Source organism: Haemaphysalis longicornis, unplaced genomic scaffold, assembly GCF_048455015.1.
Source record: "Haemaphysalis longicornis isolate Haplotype H1 unplaced genomic scaffold, Haemaphysalis longicornis Haplotype H1 scaffold_3, whole genome shotgun sequence".
NCBI lineage: Eukaryota > Metazoa > Arthropoda > Arachnida > Ixodida > Ixodidae > Haemaphysalis > Haemaphysalis longicornis.
Window position 1 is genome coordinate 61,200,938 of NW_027526335.1, and position 20,096 is coordinate 61,221,033.

At 48.0% G+C, this 20,096-nt stretch overlaps 1 protein-coding gene across 3 annotated transcripts; it reads right to left on the bottom strand.

The window, feature by feature from the left end:
- Positions 1-7,737: 7,737 nt before the first annotated feature.
- On the bottom strand, positions 7,738-18,478 carry LOC144174502 (uncharacterized). Of its 3 annotated transcripts, none has more exons than XM_077703230.1 (3): positions 18,330-18,465; positions 14,852-14,956; positions 7,738-12,701 (listed from the first exon to the last, which is right to left on the bottom strand). In XM_077703230.1, exon 3 carries the CDS (start codon positions 12,676-12,678, stop codon positions 8,002-8,004), a length of 4,677 nt encoding a protein of 1,558 aa, XP_077559356.1. In that variant the 5' UTR covers positions 12,679-12,701; positions 14,852-14,956; positions 18,330-18,465; the 3' UTR covers positions 7,738-8,001. The 3 variants fall into 3 exon arrangements, with proteins under 3 accessions (XP_077559356.1, XP_077559357.1, XP_077559355.1); XM_077703231.1 differs by having other exon boundaries at positions 14,852-14,912; positions 18,330-18,460; XM_077703229.1 differs by lacking the exon at positions 14,852-14,956 and having other exon boundaries at positions 7,739-12,701; positions 18,330-18,478.
- Positions 18,479-20,096: the final 1,618 nt, after the last annotated feature.

The window sequence follows — 20,096 nt, forward strand, 5'->3', positions numbered from 1 at the left end:
ATTTCCTCGCTCTAAGCCGGATTTATACCGGCGTTGGGTGGCAAACTTATACCCTAGTTACACGGCGAAAGTAACCACAGATAAGTTTAACCGTGGTTACTAAACTTTAGCCGCGGTTATCGCTAACTGCGGTTTTGGATGTTACACGCGAAATCGCAAGTTTAGTGACCGGAGTCACTTGATTATGAGCGCAACAAATATAAATGCACACTTTTAACTTCACGATAAAAAACAAAAGAGAAGCAGTGCAGACAAAAAGAAATATCGTTAAAGCATTCGCTTCTGACACAAACGCAACGCACTCGTGCGCGGCGAGAAGAGGGGCTTCCCCAACAGCTCGCAACCCGCTTGGTTTGCTTAGGCCTGTTCGGTGTTGGGAACTTTCAGCTCAGCGCAATTTTTCACCGCACTGACATCCATTTTCGCGCATGCGGAAGTTCTTTTCCGCGATCAAATTGATTTCGAAGAGCGGCGATGCGATAAGCTGTTGCTGCCGTGGTCTGGGCCGGTTCGGGCCGCAAGCAGTGCCGTGCGGGCCGTAAGCAGTGCCGTGCGGGCAGGCGCGCCGGCCTGTTTACAGGCACGGCCGACGCGCGCGCCGATCGTTTCCGAGTGCTGAAAGCGCTTCAAGATTGCCTGCTATATCCATTTTTGGCGGACGACGCGCGGAATTTACAAATTTAGCACGGCTTTTGTCGTAGTTGATCGGGCGGATCGGGAAACGAGCCGCTGCTGACGGGCAGTCGCGCTGATTGCGAGAGCGATGCTAAGAACGCAAGCGCGTCTTGGGGACAGCTTTGGGGTGCCCGCTGTTTGAGAACCTTCGTCTCTTCCGAACGCCAGGTGATTTTTTTTTTTCGCCTCCGCTGATGCCCCGCCACTTGCGTCCGAACTGAATTGTGTGATTTTGAGCACTGCGGCTGCGGAAACTGTGGTTAGCGTGACCGAACTGGCCAAGCTCAGTTTGCGTTAACCATCGTTAGCGATGTAACCGCAGTTTCGTCTGTCGTGTAACGCAGCAAACTGCGGTTTTGTCTAACCGCGCTTTTCCTTAACCGTGGTTAACTGTGCCCGTGTAACTAGCTCTCCATTCCCAGGCTGCAGGCTCTGCAGTGACCACTTTACTGACAACTGTTTTGACAGAACGGGCGCCCGAACTCGGCTACAGCCTGACGCCGTGCCCACGTTGTTTTCTTTCTAGTATAAATCCCTAGCATAAGTCTCTAGCATAAATCCCGTTAGAGCTGCGTCGTCTCCTCTCAAACCAAGACCCAAGTGACATTTTCGTTCTCCTTTGCAATTAAATTCTGCTTCATATTAACGTCCCATATTTCGGTATAGCATAAGTTGCGATCTGAACGCGATGTGTACAGCCAAAATGCAATAAAGTGAGAACAAAATGCCAAAATGCACCGCTTATCAGCGGGTGAGAAGCGTAGCAGACGCCTGACTTCCGGGACGAGCCGTTGAACTTCCGGTGGCCGTGCGCGCGCCCGGCCGCGACTAGGGTGCCTCGATGCGCGCCCGCTCCGCTGAGGGTGAGGACAACCGCGTCGTCTGCTAGCGCGACCGCCATTTTCTTGCATCCGCTAGGCGCGGGGCGCGCGTTTGCTGCGTGACGCGCCTTGATAGTGCTGGTCTCGCTAACAGTGTGGGCTTGATTTGGCTCTACTTTTGATACACATTCTTTTTCTAGCGTAGATGAACAGAAGAGTAAGGTTTTGGTGAAGGATTCTCTATTTTGAGGTGATAAGCGAAGGTATGGTGAATGCCTTTCTTTTTTTACGATAGGTGACACGGCGGAAAACTTCACGCCGTCGTGTCATACCGGCGCCGTGAACTTGCTGTCGTTGCGTTTGTATATAAACATAGCAGAAAGTAAGCGGAGTACACGAAGGAAGGTAACTGCTGCATATTCAAGTGCGAATGTCCGGTACGCTTACAGTTACTGAAACTATTATTCGGTACTTACATATATAGGATTGCCTGGCCGCAAAGTGTGTCATGCATGCACTGTGCAATCTGAACGTGATTGATTGATTGGTGAGGTTTAAAGCGCCTACGCTACATAGGTGATGAGGCGCCGTAGTGGAGGGCTACGGATTAATTTTGACCATCTAAGAATCTTTAACATGCGCCGAAATCTCGAACAAACGGGCGTTTTGTATTTTCGTCTCTATCAGAAAAGCGGCCGCCGCGGTCGAGAAACGAACCAGCGTCCTTGGGCTGCAATCTAAACATAAAGGCTTACACGGATGTAGGAAAATCATTTAATACCTTGAAGCAAAAATACACTATGCACAAAGTGATGAACGACATCCTCCACTGCTGATACATAATACATTATGTACAAAATGATACAAACACACTTCACTGCAGTTATAATACAGGTAATGATGATTACGCTCGAATGTTTTCGAACTTGCTCTTTGAGGTTTTGAATTGCGTTCTCAGCATGTGTGTGATGTTCTTGAAGTGCGGTGTATCTTCTTTCCAGGTCTGCCAACTGCTTTTTCAACTCAGCTCAATCCCTTTGTGTCTCACTAGCTGTGAGAGTTTTATTTGTCGAGTTTGGAATTTCGACATTCAAAGCTTCGACACCTGGGCTGTTGAGTTGGAGGTTTTCCGATGACGTCTCTTGTGATACCGTCTCTTGTGATACCGATGGCGTCTCTTGTGAGTTGACTCGGGGATGATTTCCGCTGTCTGATGATGCGTGAAGTTTTTCAGCGGGGTTGTCCACCTCTTCATTGTTGGATGTGGGCTCAGGCTGCGTTCTGTCTCCGGGTGGCTTTCGCTGCTTTGGACCGATTTTAAAGTAATGTACGCACTTATATGAAAACACGCAGTGAATGAAATGGTAAATGCCGACCTCTGATTGGGAAACGCGTTAGCACAGCATTTGGCTTCAGCTCCTTCATCCATCTGCACAGATTTGTTCAAAACAGGATCCTTCAAAGTGAGCCTGCACGCTAAATTGTCAATATAGGTGCCTTTTGCTCCCGAGAAATAAGAATAAACGACGTGAAATCAAGCCAATCAAACAAACCGGCATCCACGCGTATCGGCTCACATCCCCACATGATTCACATAATAGAGGTGTAATTAACACATTTTTTTTCACCTCCATGCGCTACTTTTATGGCATGATAAGCGACAATAAATGTCTTAAATATTATAATTTTTGCGCACAACAAGATTTATAACAGACCTTAAGTTGAGACAACACGGAGAAACACGAGCATAACGCGTCGCATGCAGTTTTACGCTTTGGGATATATCATTCACACTGCCAAAAAATGGGCTTTTAGGGAAGTAAGCGTGATGCGCCGGGGTGACGCTTCGGGACTGAGAAAGGTCGCACACCTTTTTACAACGAGCGCCTTATTTCGTAATACAAAGTGAAATGACTAAAGATGCAAAGCGCCACACGTTTTATATCGGCCCCCCGCTTTAAGAGGCCACGTCCGTTTGCATGGATCAAAATATAAAAATACCGCAAAAGCATGATGAAACCTCCAACATAAACACGTAAACCCATGCGTCTGGTATCGAGAAACAGCCACACCGACAAGCTTACAATAGCCCCAAATAGATTTTGCACTGCTTGGAAGCCGGGTACTTGCACTGCATATGCAGGAATGCTTCGTCGGCTGCCACTTGTCCCGCTTGATCTTCGCCGTCCACAGAAGCCGCCTTCTTGGATCTCTAGGAAACGAAACATGCTCCAGAGATTTTTAGCGCTGCTAGAACACAAGAAAACGCAGCACCCAGACATTCTGCAAAGAGATTTTGTGAAGAGCGCCGCTTTTCGCGCGCCTAGCGCGGGAGTCGGCGGGGGCGGGATGCAAGAAAATGGCGGCGGCGCCTCCCGAGAACCGGTCTTGGCGGCGGCGACCCCTTCAAAGAGTGGCGCCACCCTCCGCAGAGCGGGCGCGCATCGAGGCACCCTAGCCGCGACAGCGGCGAAGCGCCATCCAGCAACTAAGTGGAGATCAGTGGTACTGCCCGGAAGCCGCTTGCGCAGCGCCCCCTGGGCAGCGCAGGAGGCCTATTCAACTGGGGCACACGACATCGAAGGCTCGTTCTTTACAATCACCTCCAGGTCGCGTGAGGGGCACCAATTCGGTTTCCAGGAGAATTTTAGATGACAAAAATCTCGCAACGAGAATAAGACAGATTCGTGCTGCCCTCAGCTTCAACTATCTACGGAATCTTACGGCGGCTAATAAAGGCATTGTCTCAATGACATCGACAACAGGCCCAGAGAGTGCTACTTGCTACCCTTGCCAGTGAATCTGCGGTTTCATTAAAGGTGATTCCCGCATGCCCAGGGACCCAAAGAAGGTCAACTTCAGTAATATGAGATGGCAGAAGTGATCGAAACGTCCGTAGAAGAGGCGAGTCTTTAGGAGAAGAAAGGGCTAAGCCTACGGATAGGTCTTCGTCTTCATCCTCGTCGGCCTCTGGCTCCGCTATGACACGTCATCTTTATTCCCGCGGGGGGATTGTCCCCTTCATGGAGGCCCCCTTAATCGTGACAGCAGGAAAGCCCGCTTTCAGTGCTGCGCACCGAACTCGTTTTCTAGTTGTGCGCAGGTCAGCGGCTGTGTCTTCCCTGCACAGCGACCGGCGCAACCGGCAGCACACGCACCTGCACGCACGCGCAGAATGCGCCCCACCCCTGCAGCCGGCACGGCGGCTTGGGTGGCTTTCCCGCACGACTTTGGAACTCAACCGGGCAGGTGGACGTACCCTTCCCGAGCCGGATCATTTGACTTACCGCAACCTATCCGCGAGTGTCTGAATAAAGAGGCATTGTTTGCAATGACACTTGGCAAAGTAAGCAGACAAATAAATTGTTAAAAATAGCTCCTGTAATGGCGCACACGGGGAATTAGTTCTTTGTCCTGTGGTAACACTGAGGTTGCTTGAGTTATGGTCATTCTTTGCAACCTTGGCTGATCAGGTATTGATCCGATCACAGTCAGACATAGCAATTGCGAGTGCCGCAGATGAACTTATGTCACTAAAAGCCGAGAAGCAACAGAAACTTTACTTTGGATTCACTTCGAAGGATCCACGGACTCCTGGTTGCCACCTTGTATCCCTCACATGTATCCAATATTAAGCATGAAACAAACTTCTGCTACATCTTTCCGAAGTAGTGCACCAACTTATTAAGTCATGCAACCGCATATATGAGCTCGAAAGCATACTAGTTGTGAAACCCAAAAGTTCATTTGGCCATGCCATTTCATGATAGGAAAGCCATCTGCGATCACTTCCCAGCAACTGTCACTGCCGAAATTGCTGGATTTGTGGTGCACGGCACTAGCTGCATTCGGGCATACAAACATTCGTAACCCATATACCCAGAGAGGAAGATTGGAAAATGCTGTAGATGGTCAATTAAACAATGCAATCAATCAGCCATTCACTTGTTCAAACAACCTCGTACGACACCGGAATCGGTGGTGCCTTCTGAGGAGCCGTTCATCATAATTTTTTGTATAATACATATGGCCAGGCCTTATGCTAGTGTTAGAAAAGATGAACTGAATATTCAACGGTTTGACATTAAAACATTACAAAGCTCGAAAACATTTTTCCACCAGGCAAAGCCCAAGAGTGTCATTTTGCTAACAGCCGAAAGTGCTTCGCTGGCACACAATTCATCACTGCTGACCATTGTTCGGGCACATTATGAATGTTGAAGAAATAATTGCTAGGAGCACTTACACCCACTTACGTACTTGCAATGTGAAAGCATTGCCACAATGAAAATCAGGTGAATCAGCTTACTGCAGCTGTCATCTTCTCTAACCAGTCCAGTCCCGCTGAGTGGTTGTGTGGGGATCGTAAGCGGGCACGTTGGCATAACAGCTAGCTGGTAAGGGGTGAATTGGTTGCAAGCAGCTGTTATCGTCATTGACCAATCCCCTTGAGTGGGCATGTGACCAGTCAGACGACCATTCGGAACTCCCACAAGTTAGACCTCTACCGTAGAAGCTTCATGGATCCAGCATGACACATGCAGCAGTGAAGTACTGCCAGGGGAGGCAATACTGGTATTATAACTGAAACACATACACAGAGTGAAGGATATATCTCAAAAGCCGTTTCGCATGGCCCAGGTGCCGAGTAAGGGTGAAGTCCCATGACTCTCACCCTGCATCCCTAGGTTCGATTTGGGTTCCTGCCAGTTTTTCTCCTTTTGTTGAAGGTGAAATTTTGGGTCCATCTGCTGCTCCCAACACCACGTTTCTTGCCTCATAGGGCATGTAATACTTCCTCATTAAAAAAATGACAACTTTGTTCAAGCCAGATAACCCCGCACATTGACACTACAGATGGTGCAGAGAAAACAGCAACGTGCGTGCCTGCTGGAACACAACTGGTACACAAATATGCATACAGGGCACAGTTAGGGAGACAAAAAACAAAAACAAAAAAATGTGTGATGGTCTGTTCATACCTCTGGAAGTGTATCAGCTTACTGCAGCTGTATCAGCTTTGAGACCTCCTCCTGTATTAAATGTCGCAGTACATTGTAATTGAAGCGTAATTTAAGCATTTTGCAGTCATCGAAAACATTTGAAAAGCAATTTAAAATCTGTGATCATGAACTGGCTAAAGCAACATTCTGTTACTAGATCCGACATTCAATTACAAGCTCAGCACTTCCTGTATGTGCCTAGCACCATCCACGGGTTTGTTTGGAACACTTCATTCTTATGAGTAGCTGCTAAAAAAATGCAATGTTCAGTCTCAGAAGCCTAGTAGCAGCACTGCGGGTTTAAGTGCAACCGGTGTGGGTTGCTGTCCCAGCAGTGCAAACTTTTTTCCAAGGACTGTAATTTTCACGATGCAAGACCTCAACGTGTGACTTTACGCTGAACATTTTCATAACACCAAGCCAAGCAACGTCACACTTGTAGTATTGAGCTGCGGGTTCCAGTTGACTGTTAGACCTCTAACCGCGACGGTGGGCCATCGCATGTCCAAGTTGCCCCTTTCCTCTGCTGCACATCACCCTTCACACAAGTGAGTTATACACTGGAAAATATGGGAGGCATCCCGAATATCCCACGAAACCAGCCACTATGTACTATTAGTGCTTTTGCACAAAAAAGGAATAACAGTCTAGCACGTAAGCATTCATCGGGCAACTGAAGTTGACAGCATCAGCTTACTGTGGGTAAAAGGTGGTGCAAGGACGACAGTAGTGCATTAAACCAGGTTCAAGAAAAAGGGTGTCCAACAGCAGCAGCAATTTTGTTAGCAGCAAAATTGTGGACTTTGTATTTTTGGTAGAAAAGCAAGTTTCCTCAGATGTGCTTATTTCCAATGTTTGAAATATGCTTTTCTGCAAAAAGATGCAGGGTCGTAGTAAGTTTTGTACATACCACAGTGTTGGTTGCTACACTGCTTCTATTTGTACAAAGACAGCAATGCCAAAACGGCCTGTGCCCACTATCCCCCAAATGCCACTAAGCCAGCTCTCCACTGCAATGTTTACAAGAAAAATGCACTGAGCTTTAAAAAATACTGAAGCTTGGGCCAGTCGCTCTTGCACTACCATGCACAGCAATTTCTCAATAAAGCACCGCTCATCACTGGCTGTTCAAGAAAAAGGTCAAACCCCTTTTTTTTCTCCCAAGCAGATACTTGAGCAGTGAGTTCAAAATGTGACTATCGCTGTGTTAGCCTAAAGGTATTTGAAACAAGCAAGAATCAAACCTTAAAGGCTCCCAAGCCATGGGCTAATGTCCAGGAACGTTTATTGTAAACAACACACGAAACAACAGTAGCATTCAGCTTCCAGACTTCCTAAGACAGTTCGTCATTCACCATACATCTTCAGGCAACCAACAAAGAAAACAGAATGAGGAATGTAGACTGCACACACTCCAAACAAGCATTCTTGGAAAGAAAATGTCAATGAGAATATGAGAATGCATCTTGCACTGGTAAAAAAAAATAAAAAAAACGTGCCAGTCACTCAACCAGGAATGAAGCAGACAGCACGGATCCCGTCGAAATGGTCTGCGCTGCGACGTCCACTCGCTTCGCCCGCTGCTCGTTCTGGCGCTGCTCGCTTTGGCGCTGCTCGCTTTGGCGCCGCAGTGGTCGCAGCCCAACCACCAGGAGATGGGTAGCGTCGTCAATGCTTCCGACGGCACGTGCCGCAACCATCTTTCCCACATGAAGCTCAGACCAGTCAAGACTAGAATTGGTTTCAGGATCGGCAATGAGCCTGACAGGAGTCCCTTGGATGCTAGACTTGAGCACCGCCACAGCGGGTGCCAAGAAAATCACAGTGGCAGGTACAGAGTACACTTTCTCGGGTGTTTCCCAAACATTGGCAAAGGGAAGGACTTTGTCGTGCTCCCAATAAGTACGCCCAAACGTGGCAGTTAGGTTCCCACACCGGCTGAATGGGTCCAAAGGCAGTGGGCCATCTCCGTTACCAGCAAGTCCGCCCAAGCCCTCGTATTCCTGGAGTCCCATCCAGCCCTCTGAGAGGTCGTCGTCGGTATCGAGGTCAACCTCTTCGTCGCTATAAATGTCTTGCTCGTAGTCGCACTCATCAGCCGGGCTCACGCTTCCGTCTTCACAGTCTCCTTCCATCCCTCCCTCTTCCACCTCATGGAGGAGCAGGTGGTGACCCGGCGGTGGCCCATACTCGTAGGACCTTTGGCTGTACACGAAGCTTGACGTTTTTGACGACGCAGATGGCGATCTCGATGCCGAGTACGACGGGCTCCCATCTGGCACAGGAGGAGGCAACATGGCCGCCTCGGCTGCTGGAGGTTCATCTCCGGGGCCCGGCACAAGAGGGACGACTGGCGACGTGAGCTGCTTGACGTGGTCTCCCCCCGCAGCCTCAGGAACTGGTTCGATGTCCCAAATGCCCGTCCCAGTCCAGGTGCTCAAATTTCCTTTGAGCCCTTCGTGACCTGCTGCCGTGCCCTGCACGAGCACCGGTTCAGCGTACGACTCGCGTGCTGCTGTAAGCTGCACCTCTGCAGCAGTCAGCGTGTTATGTGGCACCGAAAGGTTTTCAGCCATCACCGCGGGCTTACGTGAACTTTCTTGCTCACAGGGGGCTGTTTGTGGTGTTGGGTTAAGGGATTTGAATGCAGGTAAGGCGTAGAAGGGCACATCCATCATTCTTCGGTCATACGGTGTTTCCCACTCACCATCATCATTCAACAGGTCTTCTCCAGTCATGCCAAGGTCAGCAAAGCCTTCCTGAATGCCCCCTTCTGGCAGTGTGCCTTCTGTGTGTCCAATGACCTCGTGGGCCTCCCCTTGCACTTGGGCTGGCAGGTTCGTCGGACGCAGCAGGCCTTCCACGTAATGGCCATTCACACCGGGCCGGGCAGGAAGACCAAGCTCAGAGTCCGATGCACTCGAGTAGAATATGCAGTCATCCCCGTTGGTCGACGTGTTGTCACTTGGGACATCCGATCCGTCCAAAGGGTGGGCTGCGCATTCGCATGGGCCAAGCGGTTCCGCCAGCTCACAGCCGTCCTTGTCATTGTCAATGCACGGCGTACTTCCGGCACTCCGCAACTCCACAATGGCCCACTCAGACTCGCCGCTGTCTTTGACAGCAATGAACTCTACCTCTTGGCCCACGATGAGGTCGTTGTAGTTGGTCGAGGTGGCACTGAGGGCGTCTTTCCTGAAGGTGACCTCATTGTAATCCTCCGAGCTACCGAAGGTTGCCGCAAGCAGACCGCTCTCGCCATCAAGGCTGATGATCCAACCCATGCCACAGACTGAAGTGCACTTTGTTGGCTGCTCCACCTTGTCACCTGAAACTGGGACCTCTGGCTCGCTCGTGTCAAAGCATGGGCCAGGTGCCTGCCTTTTCCGCAGCAACAGCACGCCATCCACAATGTCAAACCTGTCCTTGCACGTGAGCACGGCCTGCACGACTGTGCTGCTTGTGAAATGGTTCTGGAATCCTTCATCCCTCACGGTAGCCAGGAGGGACACAAGGGGCAGCCTGCCCTGGGCACTCTTCAGCAGCTCCTTCTCCACCATCTGTGCAATCTCGTCCACGTCGTCCGGCATCAACAACTTGCCAAGGACGATGAAGCGGTCAGTATCCACCACAAAAAACTCATCTCTGCGATGCAAGAAGTCCACCATCGCCTTGACGTCAGGGACGAGGCACTGAAACAGCCTCTCAGTGTTGCGCCGCAGTGCCGCATGGAAGGTGGAAACTTCAGCAATGTCTTCGGTACTTAGCTTCACACAGACCTCAGCCAAGGCATCTTCAAGGACGGAAAGCAAGGAGCTCGCATACTTGAGGGGCCAGGAAAGAATGGCATTGTCCTTGACTATCTTGAACATGTCAAAGCAATTGCTGACCAGAGAGCAGAGCTTCTCGGTTTTGCTCTTGCCAGGTTGCTTGCTAAGCTCTTGGCTGTACTGGTCCTTCACAACGTTGAGATGGCCGAGAATGGTAGAAAACGGCTTGGGACTCTTGACCAGCAGGGCAGCTGCTACCACGCCCACCAGCAACCTGAAAGCACTAGGCATGTTGTCCAGAGGGCACGGTTCGGCATCAACTTCCTTCAGGTCCGCTCCGTCCAACTTTGTAAGCCACACGACATTGATCGGCTGCAGGACATAAAAGAAGTTGTCGTACTTCAGGAAAAACTTGATGAACTTGCCTTGCGGGTAGGTTTCTTCGAAGTAGTCCTTCACGTACGTGGAAGCCTTGAGGAGGTTTTCTTGCAGCATGTTAATGGGAACTGGGCATGCATTTACATGCAGAACCTTCATAAGGTCAACAAAGAACTCCAAGGCTGAAGCCTCATGGGTGTTTTCAGAGGCACTCTCGAAGTCATACTCGTCGGCATCGCTGGAGTCCCTTTTCGCGGATCCAGCACCAGCCGAGAGGTACACATTCTTGCTCTTGGACATTGCAAACTTGTTGGGTGACTTGAGGAAGAACGACTTGAAGGTGTCCTTCGTGTAGGTCTTGGACAGAGCGCCTTGCACCTTGGGCGGAGTGAGGGGTATGAAACTCCACAGAGATTCTGGTGAAATGGCCTTCACTTGGTGAGCTTCCAGAAGCTGCAATAACGCAATGTAGAAGTCTACGGCCACCACGCTTGACTGCTTTTTCGCCATTGTGTCCCCGCTGGAGTCCTTTTCCACAGCCAGGCATATGTTGCCATTCTTGCTCACCCTGAAGCGATTCTGGTAATGCTGAAAGAACTGCGCTACATTCTTGCCGTAATGTTCAGACAGGTACCCCGTGAGCCGCCGATTCAGGCACTGCGAGATCTCCAAGGCTGTCTCCGGTTTCACCACACGCACGCCATAGGTGCTGGCCAGGTGGAAGAGATCCAAGAAGAACCTCTCCAGCTGCTTTTCCAATTGAATGTTCCTAGGGTGCCACGTGCCAGCGTTTTCCTCGCCATTCCCTTCCGGCATGCTGGGCGAGCTGTGGACTTCACCATTGCTCACCACGGGCGCCTGGTTCCTCGCAGAAGCAGGCAACTCGATATTTCCCGCGCTGTCAATGCAGAACTGGTCGGCATGATCCAAGAAGAACTTCTCGAACTTGTCATACGGGTACTCGCTGCTGAAGTAGGAGAAAACAATGAGTGGTGCATCAGCCAGGCGTTCCCTCAGCTGGGAAACATGAACCGGACTACCCTGCTGATTTCGAGTTCCGATCACTTCCGAGAAAAACTTTAGCGCTGCTGCTACAGCGTTAGTAGAGCCACCTTGCACGTGCGAGGGGGGCTCCCAGGCAGCCTCCACTTGAGTATCTGTGTAGTCATTTTTGGGCAGCTGGAGTGTGGAGAAGTCCTCATTGTCCGACTGAGGCTGGTCGATTCCATCAGGCATCATCGGCGGGCTGTCTGACGAAATTGCAAAGGCCGACTTGTGCGCCCTGAAGAAGTCGAGGAAGTTCAACTCGGTGTAGTTGCTCCTCAGAAAACGCTGCACATTGTCGGGAGCTTCGCACACCTGGGCGAACAGAGAGTCCACACTGCAGCTCTGAAGCTCAATACCAGGGCTGTTGAGGACGCGGCGGAAGAAGTGGACTGCATCGGCTTCATCCTTGGACAGGTCAACGTCTATCGCGCCAGCATCGGCGCTCCAGTAATCCTGGAAACCACAGGTCTCCAAAGGCAGCTTCGGTGCCTCCCCTTGAAGGTAGACGTTCCCAGAGTTTGAAATGCCAAACACATCGGGGTGGGTCAACAAGAACCGTTTGAGATCTTTCCCGGGATAGTTCTTGTTGATGAACGACTGGACGCCAACGGGGGCGTCCCCAATGCTCTTCCTGAGGGCCATCAAGGAAACAGCCGAGTGGTGGAACGCGTTGAGAGACTTGAGCTTGTTCCGGAAGAACTCCACTGACATGTCTTCGAGGGCCTCGACGCCGTGGATCCTGATGATGTCCGACGTCAGGTGAACCTGGTTGTTCTTGTCCAGCTGGAAGGCCTCGGGGAAGCGCCTCAAGAATTCAGCGATGTCTCCATTGTAGATGCTCTTGATGTGCCTTCGTATGCTCACGTGCGCGCTGGCCAGGTAGCCGGTCAAGTCAGCAATGCACACCGGTGCCAGTTCATCTTGCTTCTCACTCTGGATGGCATTGTTGAAGTAGAGCAGGCACTGCTTCTCTATGCTGCTCATGATGGGTGGCCTGCGATTACAGCCTGAAAGACAAGAAAGGAACAAGCCAAATAAAGCACTGACGGTGAACCTTGTATAACTGCACTTGGAAGTGCCCTTGACTGCTCTTATATATTAGAACTCCGTTCGTTACCTGTTCTAGTCTGCTTTACCAGTTAGACGGGCAATAAACTGCAGCATACAAATATTATGACACAAAACATCGGTTAATTTGTTACTTCCCAGTATACACCTTCAAGTGTACACAGGGCATGCTGGCACTCAGAAAATAGAGGCCTGTGCAGATGCTGTAACAAGAAGACAAACAAAGCGACAAACAAAAAGAGGGGGCAGTGCAAATTTGATAATATTAACAGAGAGAATACAAATACACAATATGCTCAAAAAGAGAAAAAAGAAATGAGAGTACTGAAGGCAAGAGGAACATTACAACTCTCAAATGAGCCCAAAGACAGAGGTCCACATTAAAGGGGCAATAAAGGCTTAATATACTTTAGTTTCAAGGCGAATGTGTTAGACCTTCGTTTCAAGCACGTGTGTTGCAAGGTACAGAAAATCGTGAGATAAGAATAACAGAAGTGCGAGCTGGAGACCAGGAGCTGGGAAAGGGAAACAGCAGTACAGGAGGAGGGCAAGCCGCTGTAGTGCCGCACACACAAAATGAGCCACCCTGTGAAGTGAAGGTACAGATGGGGTTAGCAGGAGGCTCCTCGCAATGGCTAGCGAGCAGAACAAGCTTCGGGGGATGCTATACAAGGGTCGGTAAAGTGAAGACAGGTGCGGCCGCAAAGTTAAACAGAAAGTTTGACAGAAGATCAAGAGAATGTCCCACTAGGCTTTCACATTTACATTTTTAGAACGTTCTCAGCATTTCCCGGAATTTTTTAAAGGAGCCATGCAGACGAAACACAAGTTTGCTTCATTCGAAAGATTGCCTCGTTAGAATCATACTGACAGCAGTTTTAACCTAAACTTCGCTCAAATAAGCTACATAATTGGAAAATAGAAAGGAATGGCCGTGCGACTTACTAGCTCACTTCCTGCACTAGAACATATGATGTTATATGCAGAGCCGTGCGATTGGCTGAGGCTGGCAAAAGCAAATGCAAGTCAGAAAGGGCTTATTATAAGCTTGCAAAACGAGCTATTTTCGCTTAAGTGTAATGCATGTTCATTTTGTAGCAGTAAAAATGGCGGGGTGAAACAACGGAAGTTACGGAAGTACATGCAAACATAGTAGACCAGTGCGTACTGCTGTTGGTCCTGCACGCCCTATGCTTGTTATAGGTGCACAGCAGTCTGGCATTTTGGGGTTGTCTCAGACGACACTGGCTGAATGGCATAAGCAACATTGTCTTACATGACCCTATTTGCCAAGCATACCCCACGTTTCACGAAACGAATACTACCTACTATAGCAAAAAGAAGCCAGGTGAAAATACGGTCAAAAACAAAACAAGGATGAATAGCAGTGTCACGCAGTATAGTGGCACTATCCAGGAGGACTGACGGTAAATAAGGTTCTGCAATCCGTTGTAGATTGAAATGCGCACTTCAAGTTCGCTTGGAAGACCCGTCCACGTGATGTCATAGCAGATGTCACGAAACAAACGATTTGGCAGGAACATGAAAATTTTGAATTAAACTGATTAATTTCTGAGTACATAAAGCATTACTTGGTGCTGGAAAAGATCTGGGGGCACTATAAAACACCAAATCTTTCAAATAAAACAAGCTTGCATTTTGTCTGCATGACCCCTGTATGCAAAGCTTATAAGTTCAGGGTTCCATGTATTTTTTACCTCTGCAAACAAGAACTCCCAAAGATCTACGTTCCTCCACAGTGGAAAGTGTTTTATAATGCAAGGCGTTCGAAAATGAACAGCCCAGTGTGTGCTATTAAAACGCGATCACCCCCTAAGCCGCGTGCAGTTCGTAACATGATTTAGACCTCAAGCTTATATGCCTCAGTACTTGGATATGCATTTCGAGTAGATTAGTTAACAGGCCCCATATTCAAAATAAAAACATGACTCTAACTTTGAGCTTATACGCCAATGGTCATAGTTGTGTCCATTCTTAGAAATCGTTTTACTCCCCTGGTTTTACACCTAAATGCCAGTGGACAATCATGGCCTAAATTGAGAGGTCAATGTTAAGAGGAGGAACGCACCACAAGGTTGTTGCTTGCGTTGGAAAGCTTGGTGGTAGGCAAGTGTACGGGCAAGCTAAGACTGCAAGGGCGAGTAGCACAATTAGAAGAGGCAGGCTTTGCTAGCTGGCAAAAAAAGAAAAAAAAGACAGAAGGTGCAGATAAGCAAGCAGGCTTCAGCTATCTCCCCTCCACTAATTCACAAACTGGCAGAGATGGTACTCTATAGTACTCTATTTTGTGACACTGCATCAATGGAGGGCTTGGCACGATGGTACACTATGCAGGCAGCTAGAGCTCCAAAACAAAAAACAGCCTCAATGTTTGCACAGAGAGAGGATAGGTATAGTGCCTCTGCCAAGAGATGTATAGACATACAGGGTCTGTCCCAAAAGTACCCGCAATTTTTTTTTATAAACCATTTATTCAAAAACAATTTTCAAACTTTTAAAGTGTCCTCCCCCTGCTTTTATGGAACACTGCCAACGCTTCACCCAAACAATGAAGGTGCCCCGGAAGTTGCCAACGGCAACCTCCTTTAGCGAGGCCGTCACAGCTGCCTTTACAGCATCCAGCGTCCCATGCAGGGTTTCTTTCAGCATTCTTTTGGTTCTAGGGAACAAGAAGAAGTTCAATGACGCCAGATCAGGGCTGTACAGTGGCTGGGCGAGCACTGCCGCGCCCATTTTGGCCTACAACTCTGAGACAGTCAGCGCAGTTGGCGTTTTCATGGTGCAAGATCCAACTGTCCCGGATTTCTTCTTGGACATGTCGAACCCTGTTGCTCACCCATTTGAGCACTTCACAGTAAAACTCCTTGTTGACTGTTTGTCCCTGTGGTACAAATTCACCGTGAACCACACCTTTTCGGGGGTCCCGAGCGGTAATCGTTGTTGAAGGACTTCCCCAAACCTCTTCCTTGGGAAGTCCTTCAACAAGTCCTTCTCAAGTCCTGACCTTCCCAAAACGTCTTGTGCCACATGAAATTTTGACAGTTTCATTACGTCGTCACTGTAGGCTTCCCGAAGCATTTCAAGCATTTTCGCCCCAGGTTTACCCAGTTTCACACAACACATGACTGCATAATGCTGCTCCAAAAACTGATCATTTCTTGCTCGGCAAAAGTGCAGCAGATGCCTCTGTGCAGAGCCTGACCTGCTTCAACAACTGCCCGCAGGCAACTGAGACCAGTCTCGTTTCAAAGCTTAGATCCCCACTAACTTCTCCACCTGAAACCCCGCCCCGCCAGGCGACGTTGCCGACAAAAAATCATTCTGGCAAGTTTTGGGGCAAATTCTATAGTCCCAGTCACTCCCAAGGTTTCATACTTGGGCGTCTGTTCCCCAAACCAGAGTGATCCTGAAGAAACGAGTGTGATGCGAAGAGACAGCCAGCCAACAAAGAAAGAGCACCTTGAAAGGCTGAAATCAGGGAAGCTATAAAAGAACCACTGCTGTAGCAACTGCCATGTATAAGACTGGTGGTGAGTGTACAGGAGTGGTGTTTCTGTGGGTATGTAGGTTAGAGCGGGTAAAATCACAGGCATAGAGAAAAAGTGCCTGATGAAACAACACAGCCATCAGAGGAACTCCATCCTAAAGACAAGCAGTGCTCAGCCACATGCTTTCTGGACTGTTGTGCGCTGTCAAGGTTTTGCGTGCCAGGACGACGCAATTTACAGGGAGGGTGAGAGAGTAGAAGCAGCGATGGGAGACGGGGAGCGAGATAACTGAGGCGCTTTCGTACCGGACAAAGCCATAACTTCATGTGCTTGCCTTGGCTCGCGGGGGAAGGTCGAAGCACCCAAGTTCTTAGGAAATAGTTTCGCTTGCCCTCCGTGCCACTAACTGTCATTGTATTGAGTTGTGTTTTGTTCGTTGGTTCTTTTGGGGTGGTGAAGAGAGCTTGGGGGCTTTTGGAGGTTGCAGCGGGGAGCTGAGGGGCAGACGTCGACCAGAGAGGTCGGCTCGGCCTTCGGAGCCGAGAACCAACACGTGGCCAGAAGAGATGCGAGTGAAGTGTGCAACTTCCGCTGTGTGTTGTATGCAAACCAAGTGTGGTTTTAGAATAAACAGTGTTTTAGTCCCGTCCGCGCAGCCGCTGAAACAGCCTGCCATCCAATGAGTCCCAGTGTTCCCTCACGGATCATCACGAACACAAAGAAAAACCGTGACTTGGGTGTATGCAGAAAATTCCTAAGCCCTTCCTACATAACCTTTTTCTGCAGATGCATAAATGGTCTACATTAAAGTGTATGCCCTACAGTCGTAGCCTGAACAAAGGAGGGCGGTATATATGTGGTCTGAAGGCCTGTATGAACCCATTAAGACTAAACAGACTAATTAACAAAGTGTACACGAGCCAAGATTGGCAATTCACAATGTGCCATCGAAGCAGCTAGGGCCATGCCACCAGAGCTGATCAGCACATACATAGCCATGCTAAAATAAACATTCCTTACGACAAATAACTGTGTACAGCAAGCGAAAAATGTAACCATCAAGTGTTGTGAACATTTTAGTTGCAGGCACAAGGCAGAGAGAAGACAGCTCCTGCAAGTGAAATCGTACTGAGAGTAACGACTGCAGGGCCCCAACAGGTAGGCATACTTAAAGCATAGAACGAAGAAAAGACCACATTGTTGAGAAGGTTATCCTCTTTGAATCAATTGACAAAATGATGAAATGTGATATATGACAAAAAAGGAGCAGTTCGAAAAACAGCTTCAAGCTCCGTTTACTATTTCGTAATCAACTCGGGCATGGAGGCAGGCGTGCTCGCAAAATAAAAAGCGCAATTTACGTGCATACGATATGCATGCCAAAGCATAAACAAAAGGCCAGGTGAACTATCGCACGCTCTGGCTGCACCGGCATTTTTATTCAAAGGCGCATGAATACACTGCGTGTTTATTCTCACCATTGGTAATAGTAGTGTGGAAAAACACTTTTAGTGACTGACATCAACCAAATACGCACTTTCGTCTTCTTTTTTTAAACACCGGGCCCATGACTGCTACGCGCGAAAGTGTTCGAACACCGAACGTGCAGTTAAATGTAGGGGATCTAGAAAAGACGCACAAGATGTAACAAGTGTGCGTGGAATGCGTGTTTGACGCATTGTCGTTATGGCGAGATTTAAACGATATCTGCCAAGTATACTTGCGCAGAATCATAATAAGCACGTCATCACGAGGTAGCGTTCCTTCGAAGAACGCGACTGCACTACGTGCTAATTTTCATTGAAAACTCACTAAATTAGCAGCCCTTGAAGTTGCAACAGTGAATACGTTTCTGACCACTGACAAACCATTAGAAACGCCCAAAATGTGCAAATTTTCGCTGCATTTCTGGCATGCGTCGTCACTGCCACGGACGTCTAAATTGTCATGCGCGTGAGTGTCAAGCGTTCGAAAGCGTCTCACGCTGCGCCAAGCAGCTATACATCGACACACTTTGCCGCAAATTGCACCAGTATAAGAGAACGTTTTGCAACGTACCTTGCCATTCTTGCGTTTCATAAAAAATCCGAAACTTTGACAAAACTTTTCAAACGCGGTGACACGAATGTTCCCTCCTGATAAAGCCGTACACCACAACAACATAACCCATGCGGTGTGCCAGGTGTGCGGTGTACGAAGAACTGTTGCCTATCTTCGCCGCATAACCAGTAAGCAGCGCTAATGTCGGAAGTGACTTATTACTAGCTAGCCTAGATAATACAAAACACTATACATACCGTAATATATGGAATACGTAAAGTCGCTGTAAACTTTTTACGACTACGAATAGAAATTTTAATCCTTTTGAAACTTTATTCTCTCAGTTAGAGAGGCGTAATGATGCACAGTAGTCCAAAACTTTTAACGACGAAAGTGGCGCTAGCTTCGCTAGCGACTAAATCAAAATAATAAATACGCATGCGCCAGCCACGCTGGCCATAGAGGCAGCATGTAACGTAATCGAAACAAAGCTGTCGTTATACGATAGCAGACGACAGCTCGACTTGCGGAGACGTTGCGTCTCACTTGAGCACGCGGGTTGAGCATATATTGTTTGCTGCAACCACAGTTTCTAGGGCTGCCACGTTGCTCTGCAGATTCGATGGACCTAACAATGTAAAAGCAGGCCGTACAAATCGCGGTAAGTATATGCCGTTAAAAATACAGCTAAAAATGAAAACTAATATTTACAGTAAGGGCACCGAGTAGACCAGTTACGTCAATAGCGCAATGTTCTGCATGTTACCAAACAAAAATAAAACATCTTTTTTTTGTAATGTAGCTTGGTATATTTAATTTTCTAAACGGAATTTTACATGCCCGGCTGTAAAAAGAAAGCAATGTGTCAACAATAGCAAAACTAAGATAGCAAATTAAGTAGTTCTCTCCATTAGAAGATAGAAGACCAATGCCACAAAATTTTGATATACTTATCTTGCGTGAATATTTCACAAGACAACAGAATTTAAAACCTTGCCAGGTAAAAGACCATAGATTTTGGCAAGTAATACTTTCTGCAATTACAGGACAAGAAATATTTGCACTATGGCTGGCATTTTACAGCATAAAAAACTATTTAAAAACAATGTGCAAATTCAGAAGGACATTCTCTGCGGAAATACAACCATCAGACGCAATGGCCTTGCATATTATAACTAAATACAAAGTTTATTTAAAAAAAACAGCATTTACATCACGCAAAGGGTACTGAGCTCTTCATGGGTGGTTACCACGTGATAAAAGATATTGGCAGCCGGATCTACCTGATAAAAACCGAGTAATTCACAATATTGTCAAACACAAACTCCATTCAACAAAAAAAAATATAAAAAAATTCTTCATTTTTAAGGCACTGGAGCACTGTGCGTGTAGGCAGCGATTTATGATGGATTGACGAGCAGGTACACCACTTTTTTTGGAAGCCTTTTGTTTTGTTTCATAATAAATTTTCAAACCACAGAGAGGGCTTCAAACCATGAACCCAACAAAACACCCTACAAAACTATATTCTACGCTCGTTACAAATGCAAGGACTGTAAATGCTAAGTTGGGCCAATGTCAATTGTTCAATAAAAACATGCACACATAAAAGGCTCATTTAAACTATTTTTCAGAACAAGATGATAAATCTAACCATGCATTAAATTCCATAGCCTCATTTGACATGTCACTAACTGAGAATGTGGGTACTTGGTAGGACAGCGAAATCTGCGAAAGGGCACGTGATTGTCTAGACAATTGCACATGTGGCAGATGCTCGCAGGA